The 17,081-nt window shown below is 38.8% G+C and overlaps 2 protein-coding genes across 2 annotated transcripts; one reads left to right on the forward strand and one right to left on the reverse strand.

Moving 5' to 3' along the window:
• Positions 1–324: 324 nt before the first annotated feature.
• Positions 325–7,175, forward strand: onecutl (one cut domain, family member, like). Its single transcript, XM_051721186.1, has 2 exons — positions 325–1,581; positions 5,032–7,175. Exons 1-2 carry the CDS (start codon positions 558–560, stop codon positions 5,340–5,342), a joined length of 1,335 nt encoding a protein of 444 aa, XP_051577146.1. The 5' UTR covers positions 325–557; the 3' UTR covers positions 5,343–7,175.
• A 1,732-nt stretch (positions 7,176–8,907) lies between these two features.
• Positions 8,908–15,172, reverse strand: LOC127454233 (cathepsin S-like). The gene is made up of 8 exons (XM_051721298.1): positions 15,018–15,172; positions 12,272–12,397; positions 11,975–12,097; positions 10,820–10,972; positions 10,151–10,375; positions 9,659–9,824; positions 9,364–9,466; positions 8,908–9,168 (listed from the first exon to the last, which is right to left on the reverse strand). The coding sequence occupies exons 1-8, from the start codon at positions 15,027–15,029 to the stop codon at positions 9,069–9,071; spliced, it is 1,008 nt and encodes a 335-aa protein (XP_051577258.1). The 5' UTR covers positions 15,030–15,172; the 3' UTR covers positions 8,908–9,068.
• Between the last annotated feature and the right edge of the window lie 1,909 nt (positions 15,173–17,081).

The raw sequence follows: 17,081 nt of genomic DNA on the forward strand, positions 1-17,081 counted from the left end.
CTGTGTTGTGAGGTAGGCATTTCTAACTTAATTCAGTTCAACCTGTATTTCCACCTCGAGGAGATTGCTGACATACGTTTTAAATGTTAATAGAAAGTATAGCCTACTATCAAAACGCTTTGCCTAATACAAAAGTTATTAACACGTGCATTTCATCAGTTTGTAAGGGAATTAAGCATCACGGGTGGTTAAAGAAGTGTAATATCTGGGCTATTTAATAAATATGTAAATGTAAATAAAGTCTAAATAAATTGTCAATAACCAAATCAGTGATTTTAATTCACCATGTCTCTTTTACAGCTTTCCGGGTTACAGTCACCCAGCCAACAGCAAGACGCACAGGGATAAAAGCAAATGCATCTATGGAGGGCAGAATTAGCTTGTATTTCCCAACATGGTGCTGTTGTGATGAAATGTCAATGAGAAAACACTGAAATCAGATCTGAAATATAAACCGCTTTATTTGTATTTTTATTTGAGATAAATTTGCAGAAATAGAAATCTAGACTGTAAACAACACATCTAAGAGCAACCGAAATTTAAGAAGTGGTAAAGACATGGATGGTAATATGGGTGAGATGTCTGTACACAGTCACGACAGCCGAGCCATGCTGCACTCTCGGGATATCACGGCTGCCTTCCCTCGTCCCTCTCTGGGGGGCCCTTCCATGGGCCTGGAGTCAGAGCACCAGAGCCCTGGGTATGACCACAGCATGACAACACTGGGGTATGGTAGGGATGTACCAACCAGCTGCGGCAGCACATACACCACATTGACACCTCTTCAGCCCTTTGATGATAAATTCCATCACCATCATCACCACCCCTGCCTGCCTGTCAGCAACGTCATCGGCAGCTTTACTCTAATGCGAGACGATCGAGGTCTGGCGGGAAACTACTACACTTCGTACGGAAAAGACTTTGGTATAGGACAGGGTCTGTCTTCTCCGCTGGGTAGTGCAGGCTTGGAGACCGCCATGCATGGCTATGGTAGTCTAGGAAGTCAGAATGGACACACTAGCCAGATGCTTCCAGGTGGCCATGAAGTCCATATGGGCAGCAATGGGGGTAACATCTGTCGAACAGTGCCAGACTTTGGGAGGGAGATGTCACCACCCTCTCTGGGGGCCGAGCATGGGGTCAGCCACCAGCTAAACAAAATGGATGCCCATCAGCACACTCCCACCTACCCACCCCATATATACAACCAGAGTTATCAGCACCATCTCCCCAGCCAACAGGCCACCAAGCTGGGGGAACTCACCTCTTCCTCCCCATCCTCTTCTGGCTCCAGCCTGGGAAGAGAGGGCATGCTAACTGGTTCCCAGAACAGCGGAGCAGGAGAGGAGATCAACACCAAAGATGTGGCACAGAGAATCATCACAGAACTAAAGAGATACAGCATCCCACAGGCCATTTTCGCTGAGAGGGTTCTGTGCAGGTCTCAGGGCACTCTGTCAGACCTGCTCAGGAACCCCAAACCTTGGGGGAAACTCAAGTCTGGCCGTGAGACCTTTAAGAGGATGTCCCGCTGGCTACAGGAGCCAGAGTTTCAGAGGATGGCCTCATTGCGTCTGGAAGGTAAAATCCTTTAGCTTGTTAAATTGATTTTTAAGTGCATACATTGTTGCAAAACAGAATGACAAATCCCTATTAAATTAACTCTTCTCCATGTGGGCCACAATTGATAAAGTGGAACATCATCTGTATGATTAGCCATACATAGAACATGTTTTTCATTTGAGTTGGTCAGTAAGTCACAATACATTAACAGTATCTTTAACCAACAGTTGCTAAACATTAAATAATATTACTGTATGGTAAAATTGTAAATTAAATGACTTGTTGTAATAATGCTAAATTAACATAGTGAATACTATTGAATGATGTCAAATATTTCACTGCATACCCAGTGCATCACTCAGTGTTACAGTGTTTTGATATTAACAAGGCTGAAACAGCAACTGTTGTCTAAAGCTCACAAAGAGATCCAGAGAAAAAAGTAACATGAGAATCGACAAAGGTGGGGGGTGCTAGTGATGCAGGGATGGGGCGGTTTTCAAAATGTCGGCTGGCGTGCTGCAGCAGCCACTGAGGATTGTGGGTTGGGAGACAAACGAAGACACACAGGTTCCCCAAAATCTTTCTGAGTACCAAGCGATCAGTCACCTAAGCATGAAATACGCTTAAGAATGAATTATTCTGCTTGCATTACCACTACAGATATTGATTGATGACCGCTGTGCCCTTAGTCGTTGGGGTGTTCCATGCAATGAAATACATGGAATCAATCAATACATAGAATCAATCAATCAATGCCCTGTTGGCCTGAGTGCTGCTGTGTCCTACTTTTTTTTGGTTTTTTTTTGTGGTATTTACTAAACACACTATTATGGAAATCTTGGTGATTGGCACTAAATGTTCATTATGGATTAAGAGTTATTTTGCAACTATGTTAACACTGTTATTTATTTTATGTGTCTTAAAAAAGTTGTCATTTTATTCTAGTTCTGGGCTTGGATTATTATTTAGAATATATATATACATATTTAAACATTTTAATTGATATCTGTAAACCAAAAAATCCAAGATTTTCTGCTACCCAATATCTTTCTGAAAAAAAAAAATACGTGACATTTTTTTAGGCTTTTCTCACAGTTTCTAGCCAAAACACACAAAAGCACAAGTGGACACCTCTCTATTTCCCTATATAACCCACTTTCCATGAGTGTTGACTTTTCTTACCATGCCCTTTGTTTAATTACTAGCTAGTATTGATTTCCTTGGGAAAGCAAAGCAGAAGGCTCCTGCACACACCTCCTGTGAAAAAGACGGTGTGAGCAAACATTAGAATGCATGCAACTACATGCCTCTTCTCTCTCGGAGACAGCAGGAGTTCAATTTAAAGACACATTTAATGATGATACAGCCTAATGCAGATATATATATATATATATATAATTTTTTTATTATTATTATCTTATTTATTCTTTTAATCAAGCATTCATAAAAAGTACATACATCCTTTTTAATCATTCCATTTTCATTATAGTTATTTGGAAGCTGAAATGATTCATGCACAGTGCAAGCAGGCTCTGAGATCACTGCATTTGTTGCACTATAAATGCATTTTTTATATTTTATTTTATTGGCTAGATTTATTGACTACACCAGAATTTGATTATGATCCTGCATTATCAATCTTAATTTTTGAACTCATTTGAATCATGTTTTTCCTGGATATTTAGTGTTCATCTTCTTCTGTCTTTCTTCCTCTAACTCAGTTTTTCTTCACCTCTTATGTGTGGATGTGGTCTGATGGTTGTGTCTGTGTACTTTTGCAAACTGGCTGAGCTTTGATTGGGAGAGAGAGAGAGAGAGAGAGAGAGAGAGAGATGAACAGTGAGAAATTCAGTTGTAGGACAGGGTAGAGATCATTACTCTAAACCTCAGCACTCAGACAGCATTGGGATTTCACACACCATCACTGAAGCCTAAAGCTCTAGTCTTAAAGAATCAGAGAGATGAACTGGCCTAAAAATCAGAGACTCTTTCAATTGTGCTGTTACATTTAGTATAATGAGCAGCTGTACACAATAAAATGTGATTTTTATTCCCCTGTGATTTTTCCCCAAACTATTTTTTAATTAAAAACTGCATAGTTATGTTTTGTTTTTCCCCCTGCCGCCTGCAGAGGCTAAATATTAGCATTGTTTGCCAAATAGAAGCTCCCTTTTCATCCAGCACAAAAGGGGTTAAACCTCCTATAGGTCGAGGAGTCTGAGCAGCACAGATTTAATCAATAATTTCTATCAGCCCCTGGCCGAAAAAAAAAAAAAATCATCAGGGGGTGGAATAGGCAGGGAGCAGTGTTTGGAGAGAGGGGGGTGATAGGCAATTGGGGGGTGGGGTTGGTTTATGAAAAAGGCTTTCGATCACGTTTCAGCTACATAAGACAAGTGGAATACGTCATGATTAGGGCCTGCTCCCACGATCATAAGAACTCTATGGGGGGATGTTTATGTCTGTTAGTGTGGCGCAGAGCACTGGATTTATAGCATGGTAATTCCTACCTTTTACACATGATTACAACATTAGGAAGCATTTAGTTAATGGTCGTGGTTATCCTGGCAAAAGTAGGTGGGGCAGATCGAGAGGAAGAAACAGAGTTGTTTGACTATGCTTGGTATGAGATAGCAAGGTAAAATGCTGGGCATGTGCATGTGGACTACGGCGTTAACCTTTTACGCAATTTGCCTGAATAGAAACAGTGCTGCTACAGTAAAAAGGACTATGGGATGGTGCATTTTACCATCATGCATTTTGAGAACAAGTGACTGCTAATGTTTTGTTTTTTTCTGGTTGGTGTTAATTAAATGAGTCATGGTTTGTTCATCTTTTGTATTTTTTATTAATTCAGCACGTTTACAGTCTTTTCCCTTATCATTTAATCTTCCTTATCCTGAATTCCCTTTCATGGATCAATAAAGTACATTTGTCTATCTATCAAGTTGGCAGTTGTCTGATAGAGACTCTCTTTGGTTTTCAGGCAATAATCTGGTAAACACCCTATGTGGTATTTAATTAAATAGGATATTATACAAAAAATTACAAATGCAGAATACAGAAAATATCTGAAAGTGATCTTTCGAACAGAACCTAATCACCACCAGGTTGTTGCATCTTACATGCAATGTTTTCATTTTTGAAGAGGTTGTTTTTTTTGGGGGGGTTTTAGCTTGTAACCATAATTTCCTTAATGCAACTGTCACCTATTATTTGCACATCTTTCTTTCCCTCTTTCAGTTTTTTTTGCTACATGTAGTTTGAAACCTTTATTTCTTCTTTGCTTTATATTATTTTTAAAGACACAAGCTACATATTAAAAAGCCACACTGAATGAATATTTATATAACATGGTTTATATTTTCTGGAATTAAAAACAGTAAAGGCCATCAATGGAACACACAAATTTAGATTTACAAGCCTTATTTATACTGCTAACATTCTCTCTCTTTGTCTATTTTTCAGCTTGTAAGCGCAAGGAACAGGAGCAATCTAAGCTGGAGCGAAACCAGGGACCCAAGCGTACTCGGCTGGTCTTCACAGACCTGCAGCGTCGCACACTTTTGGCCATTTTCAGAGAGAATCACCGACCAACCAAAGATCTGCAGATTACAATCTCCCAGCAGCTGGGCCTTGAGCTTTCCACCGTAAGCAACTTCTTCATGAATGCTCGCCGGAGAAATGTAAACCGGTGGACCGAAGAGGGCCGTCCATCCTCCACTGGCTCATCGGGGTCCTGTACCGTCTCTCCTGCTGTGACCTGCTCCACGGCATGAAAGGAAAACGAAGCGTTTTAGCTCTGTGCAGGTTTACCTGTAGCTAAGAGAGTTTGGGATTTTTAATCAAGGGTCTTTTTATATAGAAATCAAAAGCATATGAAACCAAAGATGAAGTCTTTACAAGGGTGATGTCCAGAGTTGTCTAGACGAGACAGGATTTGATTGTAGTTTTAGTGATAATTTTAGCTTTGATTGCAAAGTACAAAAGCCCAACATATTAGTGCTCATGAAATCATTCACAAAGCAACTTATTGAGTCTCTGTGGATGGTTATGAGAAGGTAGCAAACAGATATTGAATCGGTTTGTATATTATTTTATAATCTGCTTCACAATTTAAAATCAGTGCAAGGTCTAAACGGTTCTGATTTTTCTTTGTTGATGGTGACGGATGGAAAGTCTGCGTTAAAAAGATATAAGGAAGTTCTAGGTTCTTCAAAACGATTTTTCGAAAAATAAACAATTATGACCAAAGAAACAAAGGATGAAATCTTTTTTTTTTTTTGTGGGGAAAAAGTACTGGACAAAGAAACTGCAGCTTAAACCAAAATACGAACACATTTTTCAAAAGCTTGTTTTCTTTTTTATACTCAAAGTTGAAATCCTGTGCTGAAATTACAGACAGCCAGGCCATGTCTAATAGTCCACTTGTCGAAAAAGGAATCTACTTTGGGACAACTACAGTACAGGATGGAATCACATCCTCTCAAACAGTGAGGTTGAACTGAAGACGCAGTGGTGGGGAGGGGCAGCCATGACACTTTTTGCAACAGCCTTCAAACTTGGCCGATTGATTGGAAAACCTCATGTGAATTTCTGTTGATTAGCTGTGAAAAGGAGACCAGAAAGATATCTCCTCTGGCATCAGAAAACAGTTGATTTCACAAATGATTTATCCGATGTCACACTGAGGATGGAGAAATCTTTCCACTTTTTTTGTACAAATTTCCAAGCACACAAGCTGGCCGATGGCTGTTCTTCCTGGAAAGCTTAAAATCTCCTAAACCGCAATGAAAAATACTAAACACAATGTTGAAGCTTGAATTGAAACATGAACTGAGAACCACTTTGTGTATTTATAATTATTTATGTATTTATTTCCAATCTTCTAGCTATTTATTTTATTTATTTGCTATTTACCGTCAGTATTTATTTCTGTGTTGTTTGTGTATGAAAACGACCCTGTCTCTGATAGAGTCCCAATACCAAAGATGAATATTTGTCCTCCCTGAATTTCCAGATTTTCTCATCTCCTGAACGCTGTGTTCTTAGTATCTCAACATCCAGGCTAGTGTTAAAACCATCCATGGTTCATACTTCACATGTGCTGCATGTTTAGACCCTTTACTTCACAGCCTGACTGAACAGATCAAGACTTAACATATAGATTCTAATGATTTCTACCAGCTGTGCATGAAAACTGCACAAAAATGGCTGTGAATGCCAGATGATTCTATATTTAGACTATTCAGTCTGGCTGAGCACTGGGTGCGGATATTTAACTGTGATCTCCTGCACTGCAGTTCACATTTATTGTACGTCGCTTATGGGTGCTGCTCCCCAGTCTCTCGGGGTGGGTTATGTTTGGCGTCAAGGGAGAAATCGTCCCTATTTCAATGCTCTTTCTCATTCTCCAGTGTTTAACCTTTGCAGGGCATGTAGTGAGGCTCTTTCACAGCATGCATTTGAAAGAGGGTCCTTGAAAGAGGCCATCGACTTATGCCAACTTCAAAGAGGCTCTTTTTATCTGTGTCCTCTCGGAGGCTGGGGCCGGCACTCTGCACTTGGTCAGACCCATGGGGGGCAGATCAGAGACTAGCGGCATTACCAAATCACGTCAAGAAAGGGGTGGGGTGGGAGTTTGGGGATGGAAATGAAAGTTTAATGAGCAACAATTGTAAGTGTGCTACGCACAGTGCAAAGGGTGTCAGCATGCGTGTCTCAACTCTCCAGGTCACACGAAGTTGTGTTTTGCCAGTCCTCTCTTTTCTTAGAGATTTAATGATTTAGATGATTATAATTTCAAAATTACAGTGGTAGATAATTAGATATTACATGCAACCTGTAGTGTCTTGAAGGTTACATTTAGCATTTCAAAGCCAGCACATCATGGAAGATGCTTCTGATGTAATTTAGTCTTTGGCGCCTCCTGGTGGGCATTTTGTTCACAAAGTTAGGCTATTGTTGAACTTACCCTCAGGCCACATCCACTATAATCTTTTTTCGTTTGAATACTATTTTTTCCAGTTCCTAAAGTCATCGTCACCAAATTATGCGCTAATGAAGAGCGTTTTCTAAACGCTCCGGTGGAGAAAAACCGTTCTAGTGTAGATTAAATTTATGTGGGCCTGGACTCAGACAACTTTGTACAGAGGCTCGAATAAAACTGGTAAATGGAACACAAGGAACATTCCAGTCTGCTATTGTGTTTGTTAACCTCTTCAGATACATTTGAATCAGACATCTCTGTCCGATAGCCGTTATATTACTGACTTATCACTAAATGAGCCATGATGAGAATTTCAACAGATTAGAACTGTGGCTTTCTATTTTGTTCTGGCCATGTGTAAATCTAAAATATTTCCATTCCGCTGTTCATCAAGGGGAACTTGTGTGGCACTTTTTTTCTACCCAACAGCTCTAATTTCATCTACCTCAACTGTGTGATGTGTTGTGTAGCAGAGATGTAACTGTACCAAAGATCCCATCCATTCAGGGAGTGTTTGTGTGTTTCTAAGTTTTTATAGCCAAATGTGCTGGAATCAATCCGTTAACACAATTAATCACAGCCCTACCTGCAGGCAGAGAGAACTGTATTGTTTGTCTGTGAGTGTGTGTATGAGTGAATGGGGGAAGAGAGAGAGAAAATACAGAACATTTATCAGTATTAAGACCAAATGGGAATGACAATCGGAGCAAGAGAGGGGGTCTTGCTGATCTTAAGATTGCTTAACCCTTCAAAAATAGAAAAGAGGAGGAAAAAAAAAAAAAAAAAAAGGGGAGTTAAGGATTGAGACCAAAATGTTAAATATGTCTGAAACGGTCTACAAATATGACACAGTGATATCCTAACACTGTCATATGAACTATCCAATTGGGAAGGAAAATAAAATTAGAAAACCTGAACAAATCGGTTGTTGGATCACAAAATAGGCTAACAGAATTCTCCTCTGGAGAGCCAGGGCACTCTGACATCGTTTAGATATTTTGGTGTCTGGAGATCTACTCATTTATGATTCAGATAAGCAGACTTGAAGGTAGCAAGTCTTTTAAGTTGTCACTCATCTAAAATCCCTTTCTGCTGGTGTGAACATCTGTCATTTTATGCCATTGTCCCCTTGTGTTACCTTATAAATGTGGCTAATCAACCAAAGGTGTAAAAATCACAGCAATCTTAAATGTCAATCACAACTGTGTGCTGATTTTGAAAATATATATATATATCCTTTAATACCTCATGTGAAACTGTTTGTTGTGATGTTGCACTGAATAAAACCCAAGTCATTTGTAAACTTAAAAGTGTGAAAGCCTATTTCCTTTTACAGATCTAGAACAAGCAAAAGAAACGGTTCTAAAATAGAATATTTATTTTGTAAGATATTTAAAAAAAACAAAAAATTTAAAAATCATTTACATTTAGAACAAACAAGCACATCCTAGAAATTTGATTATACAAATACATTTTCTTTTGACAAGTTCAACGGTCTGTTTCAACAGGGTTTCAGTTACAAATCCGGATAGCAGGCATACGAAGCAATTCCACACATGTTGTTGTGATTTCGGGCTATACGGATATAGCCACCATCTCCAAAGTAGGTGCCCCAGCTGTTAATGCCAAAGACAGATTACATCAAGCATCAATACTTCAAAATCACTACTTTGATGTTTAGTTAGTTCTGCTCCGCAAGTATTTTCTATACATCATACAAGAGTTGATCAAAAACAATACATCCACTACTCAGGAGTACTTTTCCCAAAGGAAAGGTAATAAGTGATCGAGTTACCAATTGTATTCCTTACCTGTTTTTGACCAGCCAATAGTCCTGTCCATCCATTGTACCGTATCCCACAGTTAGCACTGCATGGTTCACATTTTTGGTGCAGGTTGGGTCATTGTAAACTCCTGTGGACAGTTGAGAGATTTAAGGTAACATAACAAAAAGTTGAAAACAGATGCCTCTCTCCCCCTCCCCCCACATCTAAAAAAAAGCCAATTAAACATGAACCTCACACTGTAGGCTGAGGATTTGAGAAATTTAGAGGGAAAGTAGCAGTTACTATGCCACAATACCTAAACATGTATAGAAATACCTACCACTGCGGTACATGATAAACTGAGGGCGGGTGGCGTCAATAGCTACTGAAATGGGTCCGACGTTAAACAGAGCCTGCTTTAGGGCCTCCTCATCTCCCTGACGGACAAAATAGTACTTGGTGCAGTTTGCTGCATGCTGGGTTGGATTGTATCTGCACTGCCCTTGCTGTAGGACACATTTATATATTAGATTATACATTAGACCCATAATGATAATGGATTACAGTTTAAAAAAAAGAGCTCCATCGCCAAATATTGATGTATGTAAATCCAGCCATGTAGAACCCATTCCCTATATGCATGCTTCAAAATAACCCAGGACCACCCCTACATTTCAAGGTTAAGAGGTTTTATGCATGACCCACAATCATACAAAGAATTCCTCATTTATACACATGTTCAAAAAGGGTGCCGACCCCAATACAGCTCTCCTGTAGTAAAGGTTGATTGATAGAACCCCATATCAGAAGAAAAAAAAAAAACCACCCTTACCACTCCTTCGTAAGGGTAAGATGACTCTGGGTCTATTCCACCATTATCAATGACATACTGGAAGGCAGAGCTCATAAATCCACCATTGCAGCCCTTGTTGCCATATTTGGAGGAACAGTCCACCAGATTTTGAGGACTGAGGTCCACCAGCTTTCCTGTGGTCTTTTTTAGCAGTCCTTCAAGAGCCCCAACAGAACTAAATGCCCAACAGGAACCACAAGCACCCTGAAAGCAGAGAGAAGCATGATAAAACTACAACAGGAAACACAAATACTGAAATTAAGGGAACAATTTCAATATACCATAACAATGCTGCTGAATCAGCATTCTGAAACTTTACTGTCATCATTAAGTTTTTAGCAAGTTGCAATGGCACAAAGGTTAATAAAGTTTTTTTTCTGGTTTGCAAGTGCATAGAGGAAGTTACAGCACAGGAAAGGGGAAATAATATCCCTTAGACACTGACTAGGGAAAACAAAATTAAGGAAGTGAAATAAAAAAAAAAAAAAAAAGAAAAAAAAATCCAACTGTCAATCACATGTAATCAGTCTACATGCAACTTTTTTCCCCCCCTTCTGCTACATATAAATTTATATTAGGAAGGATTTACAATGGAACACCCACTAGTGTGAACTTTCTTAAAATCCTAACTATACGTATTGAATATACCTGCATCTTCACACTGGTAACATAGCCCTTCTCTCTCCAGTCCAGAGAGTCAGGGAGAGGATCCCCAGAAGAGCCCACGATGTTCGCCGTTTGCCTCTTAAGGCCAGGTGGGATACGGGTCACGGCAAATGTTCGCAGGATCTCCTCTGTTGTCTTCAAGTCAATACAGCAGGAAAAAAAGAAATTGAGACTTAATAAAATAAATATTTATAACAAAAATGATTCATCAACTTCTGGACTGTGGATTAATAGTTTTCAGACAATTTATTGGGTAGAGTTTACAGAACACCCTCATTTTTAGTCACCAATCCCAATCGAATTCTCAAATTAATTGAGACACAACTTCTTGGGGAGCGTTTTTGTGATTTTAGCTGCTGTGCTTAAAGTGAATAGTCAGCACAGTAAAACCCTCTGCAAGAATTTTTGTCTTTTTAATACTTGAAGTTTAGTCCATTTATGCTCCGCTGCTGTTACAGCCAAAGCGCTGCATCAACCAAACATTACAAGATGATCACTGTAGGCATTAAATCCTCTGCTGCGAATAATGCTCCCGTATTTTTAGGTGCTTTGGCGAGATTAAAGTCATTTGCAGGTTCTGTCTGAAACTGCTCAAATAAATAGTTGGGAGTAAAAAAGGTTAAACTGCTTGATGTCGTGAACTTTGTGTTTACATGCAATATTATCTTGCAGTTCTGTGCTTGAGGCTCCCAAGCTCTCGGTTTACATTGAAGCATGTAATTCTGCGCTTAGGATGCGCATAAACGGTTTTGTGCCGTTCTTAATTGGAGCCTCTCTTATTTCGTTCTTAATAGTTTTGTGCAATAAGATGTTCTAGTTATTTAGCCTTTTTAATTGTTGAATATCCGTTAGTTACCATGCTGAAGTGCTGCACTTTGCGTCAGTATATCCTTCTGAAACACATCTGATCGGGTTCAAGTGACCATAACGGAGCCTAATTATACATTATTATCCTTAACACTGACTAGTTGTTCAAACAACCGACCGACTAGTCGATTATGAAAGTTAGTAGTTTGCACATGCCTAGTTTAATTGCATATACTGTATAAAAGAACACATTCTTGTCCATTTAAGAGCTCACAGCTTGAATTTCACATTAACATGCTCAATTTAACAAGGAAATAAAGCAGTACTCACCATGTCACCCATTTGATTCATGCCCAAATCATAGGTATGCATGCCCATGGAGGCCTCCAGGTTGTGGAGTGTGATAAGTTGAATGTTTCTCTCCCACAACTCCCTCCTGCCCAGTTCCTCAACCTACAGATAGACACACCCAAATAGATGATGCTATACATGCACTTGCTGTGTGCATCTGTGCACTCTGACAGACAAGGCGTACCACACATCTCTGCATTCTACGGATATTTATTGTAAATGCTTCTATTTTAACAAGTCATGTAACATTACAATACAATTAGATTGTGTTCTCACCTCACTGGAGTAAAACTTGCCATGAGTCTTCTTCCACATCTCCCAGTGCTGGTCTAGATTGGAGTTAAAATGGGCCAGTGCTGCACCACAAAACACTGCAAACAGCAAGCTCCCGAACATCTTTGCCTGACAAGTGCAAAACACCATGGTGAACACACACTGACATGCATTCACACATCTTATCTACCAATATATTATTAATAATGTTTTGGCAACTGGCCTAAACAGCTATCCATCTGCCACAGTATAAAGAGGAAGATGACATTTCAGTAACATGTCCACTGGTTAAAGATCCATGGCATGAGTTGTGTGAACATGTGCTCTGCCTTCAACAAAGTTGTCTTTTACATTTTGAAATTAAATGGGAACAACAGTTTGTTCTTCAAATGTTCATATCTCTGTAATGATCCAATGACATGCAAATTTTTAAGGAAACAAATTCCAAGAAAAATGAAGTGAAATTAACAGGAATAGACCAGAAAGGAAGTTAACATGTTGTAGAACTAGTTATGGAAATCCAAGCAAATCAATCTAACTTCTAAAATAAAGCCTAAAGTTCTCAAAGCCAGACAGAAAAGAAATAATCCAGAAATAAATACATGTGTATATGTGTGTGTGTGTGTGTGTGTGTATCAGAACTAGGTACAGCCGGTGTTGTGTCGAAGTAGGTTTTCCCCTAGCCCCACCCCCGTCCAAACGGCGAAGGAAGCGCGTGTTCTCAAAAAGCTCGCCCCCGAGATGCTGTGCTCGTACCACGGAGGTACTATGGAGTGCGCTAAGGCTCAAAACTAGAGATTTGAATGAGTTTTATCTGTAGAATGTTGCATTCTAGAAATGAAAGGCAAATTTCATGACCGTCTAGTTATATTTTGAAAATGGGGTAACAGAACCTATATTTGTTGTGTTTTTTATGTCTTTATAAACAACCACCTACTGTTATTTCTATCAATATATAATATTATATTTGTGAGTTTTCATTTTGAATATTGTAGACTTTTGGCATGTGTGCTTATTCACATAACTGTGATTTTATAGGCTAAATATGCCACCGTTTTCACAAGGCACAATACCTGGACATATTGATCATATTTCTCCTTTTTTTCCCCTTAGCCCAGCTTTGTTTTTTTTTTTTTTTTTTTTTACATTTATTTCATTGGCTGAAAGTAAACAGTCTCCCTAAGTGGCAAGCGCTGAAGCACTGGCTTAAAAAAAAAAAAAAACACTATTATTCCTCAAGATAATATTGGTAAAGGAATTAACGTTGATGTTTACATTATAACGCAAGTGTTAAAATATTACTGCATTACAGATATCTTGTGATACCTGTGAAATGTGTGTAGGAAGGCCAAGGATAGGAGAAATGTCTGTGTGTAGCATGCTGAATCTCAGTGAGACATAAGGAAGGAACCAAAAGACCAAAAACAGACCAAAAATGTATAAAAGTTTAATATTTTTGAAGATTGATATTGTTTGTATTTCATCAATTATGAATGTTTGCTTTGAATTACATTTACTTTGAATTATGATTTTTCCATATATAATTTGTAATATTTCTTTAATTCCCACATTTTAAATGGTATATAGCTTTCTTTCTTATTGAACACATGGGGAACAGTATCTGACAGTAACATTCCCAGCTGTCAGGATGCTTTCCCCTTGCTATAATGGGGGTGGTTTTAAGACAAAGATTAAACCTAAAAACTTGTGCGATGTAATTTGTATTTATTTATTCTACAATTTGTTTTGACCTTTTCTAAGTAAATTGGGGTCAAAGTGTACTTGTTGGGGCAGAAAACCATCAGATTTAGTTTACTCTATACATCTGAACTCGTGGCCAAATCACGCAATTGCATTTCTAAAAAAAATAAATACAAAAACAAAAAAGCTGGGCTAAGGGGAAAAAGAAAAATATGATCAATATGTCCAGGTATTGTGCCTTGAGAATGGCTGCATATTTAGCCTATAAAATCACAGTTATGTGAATAAGCACACATTTATTCCAAAAGTCTACAACATTCAAAGTGAAAACTCACAAATATAATATTATTTACTGAGAGAAATAACAGTGTGTTCATGAAGACATAAAAAAAATGCAACAAACATAGGTTCTGTTACACCATTTTCAAAATATTACTAGACAGTCATGAAATTTGCCTTTCACTTCAAGAATACAACATCCTACAGATAAAACTCGTTCAAAACTCTAGTTTTGAGCCTTAGCGCACTCCATAGTACCTCCGTGGTACGAGCACAGTATCTCGGGGGCGAGCTTTTTGAGAACGCGTCATGGGTCAGGAAAGTTCTAATTTCAGCATATAAGAAAGGGTATACAATTTTTATTATTAACGCATATTGGTATAACTGTGGAGGATGTGGTTAGGGGCCGTGATCCCCCCTCACTCCTCATTTAAGTGTCCCTTATTTTAAAACTTAAAAAGTGGCAACCCTAGCCTCAAGTCATTGCACAAAGTATTAATCGTAAGGGTAAAAATACACAGTAGTAAGCAAATGGATAAGGCAGGCAACATAGCAAGTTTAAAATCACGTAAATAGTGCCACACAAGAGATAACAGATGAGCCGAATTAAGGAAGCAACCGAAATTAAACCAACACGGCTTAATCGACTCCACCTGATCCCTCACCCCTTTACACAATTAAAATATTTCTTCATTTTTTCAGTAATAGATAAAACATGTGAACGTGAAGGGCAAGAAATGTGTCCGAGTTCAGATGTTGTTAGTCTCACCTGTGCGCTCATGTTAAGCTGCACTTCTCTTCACTTGTAGAGGATGTGAAAGTCGGTGAGTTCCTGGTTGCTTTGCTTTTATTTTGTTCCATCACGTGTTAATCTTTGCCTATTGTCATGTGGTAACTTTTTCTTTCGCCCTGTTACAAAAGCAAGTGGGCGAAACTTTATACTTTATTTCTAAAGAATAAATAACAAAATATGGTAATATATAAATAAATAAAAATAAGTAACTAAATGTCTAAAAAAGCGCATTAATATATAGGCCTAATAGCAGCAAAGTATCTTATATAAAACAAGTTAAAGCCTTAAAACGAGAAATGGTCCGATCGATGTGCTCTGAGGCCTGGTAGAACACCTAGACCTAAAAAAAATAATTAATAAATAAATAATAAACCTAGAAGCGGGGCCACGAATAGAACAGACCGCAGGTGAACAACAGAACGGCCAAATAGGGCAGTCTGTGGAGGGACACAAAAACACTTTCGGTGTTAGGGTAAGGAAGTTTCCACGTCATAACTCAGCGAAATCGGTGGTATGAGGAGTTGTTTACCGGTTCGGTGCTTGGCTGTTTGTTGTGCTGTATCAGAAATCCCGCGTGTCAACGGCGAGGGGTCGGTAAAGGGAGTGAACTGGAAGAATCGAGATGAAGAAGTCTCGAATAAAAGATGCTTTAGCTGGATTAGAAACAAAAGGTAGAGCAGATGAGTCGAAGGAAGAAAAAAGAAATGGAGGTAGGATGTACACAGGTGGTGGGTGTGGGGGTGGGGGGGCAGAAAAATAATAAAGAAAAGTAAAAAAGATAACGGTGAAGGGTCAGTAGGCTAACTAGTGTAGGTGATAGTGGAGGGGAAATAATAAATGGAGAAAGGGAGGAATTCAAAATCATAGTGCGATTTAAAGAGGGATGCTCATAACAAATGAATTGAGGAAACAAGTAGGTGAGATCAGGTGTGCTAAAGTACTTAAAGATGGGGCATTGATTGTGGTATGAAACAGTGAGGAGCAGAGAAATAAAGTGATGAAAATGAAGGGTGTATGTAAGCAAGTGATTATAAGTTGCAAACAAGTAGATGATAAAGCTTGGGTGAGTGGAGTAATCACCGGGCTTCCATTAGTGGTATCCATGGCAGACTTGAAAGGAAATATAGAGGGAGGGAAGGTAGTGGAAGCATAACGCCTACAGGTAAACCAGGAAGGTAATAAAGTGGATAGTCTTTCTGTAATGTTGCGTTTTGAGAGTGGTATGTTACCAAAAAGGGTAATGGTAGGTTATGTCAGTTATCCAGTAAGAGCATATGTGCATGCACCACTGCGATACTGTCACTGTCAGAGATATGGAGACACTGCAAATGTCTGTAGGTCCAAAAAGAGATGTACATGATGTGGAGGGGAGCATGATTATGGATTATGTTGCATACAGAGGTTGCGAAGTTAGGAAGAGAGCATTAGAGGTGCAAAAAGAAAGGGATGAAAATAATTTGTCATATGCAGAAGCTGTGAAAAAAATGGAAGTAAGGAAGAAAGAGAAAGAAGACGATAAAAAGGAATAAGAGAAATCTGGAAGAGATCAATCCAGGAATGCAGCAGAGGGAAATAGGATTATGGAGGAGACACTGATCATAAATAAGAATTTCTTTTTGTTTATGGCAGAGGTCATAAATTCTACAGTAGAGACAGAAAGAAGGACTGAAAAAATAAACTAATAGTGAGAGCAGCAGAGAGATTTTTAGAAGTAAAAGGGCTGACATGGGAAATATTTAGAGATGGTCTAGCTACAGATACGCAGCCAAGTCAAGAAACATGGGTTGGACATTAATCCTTATGTTAATCATCTTGTAATGGAATGCTAGGAGTTTGGTGGCAAACAGTCTGGAATTTAAAGGTTATCTAAACCAGATGGATGAAAAACCTGATGTGATATGTTAACTGGAGTCATGATTGAAGACTAATTTTGATTTCGTAATAAAGAGGTATACATCTGTGAGAAGAGACTGGGAAGAGGGTAATGGTGGTGGATGTGTTACTTTTATTAAATCAGGAATACAATATAGAGTGGTGGGG

Source organism: Myxocyprinus asiaticus, chromosome 16, assembly GCF_019703515.2.
Source record: "Myxocyprinus asiaticus isolate MX2 ecotype Aquarium Trade chromosome 16, UBuf_Myxa_2, whole genome shotgun sequence".
Lineage (NCBI taxonomy): Eukaryota > Metazoa > Chordata > Actinopteri > Cypriniformes > Catostomidae > Myxocyprinus > Myxocyprinus asiaticus.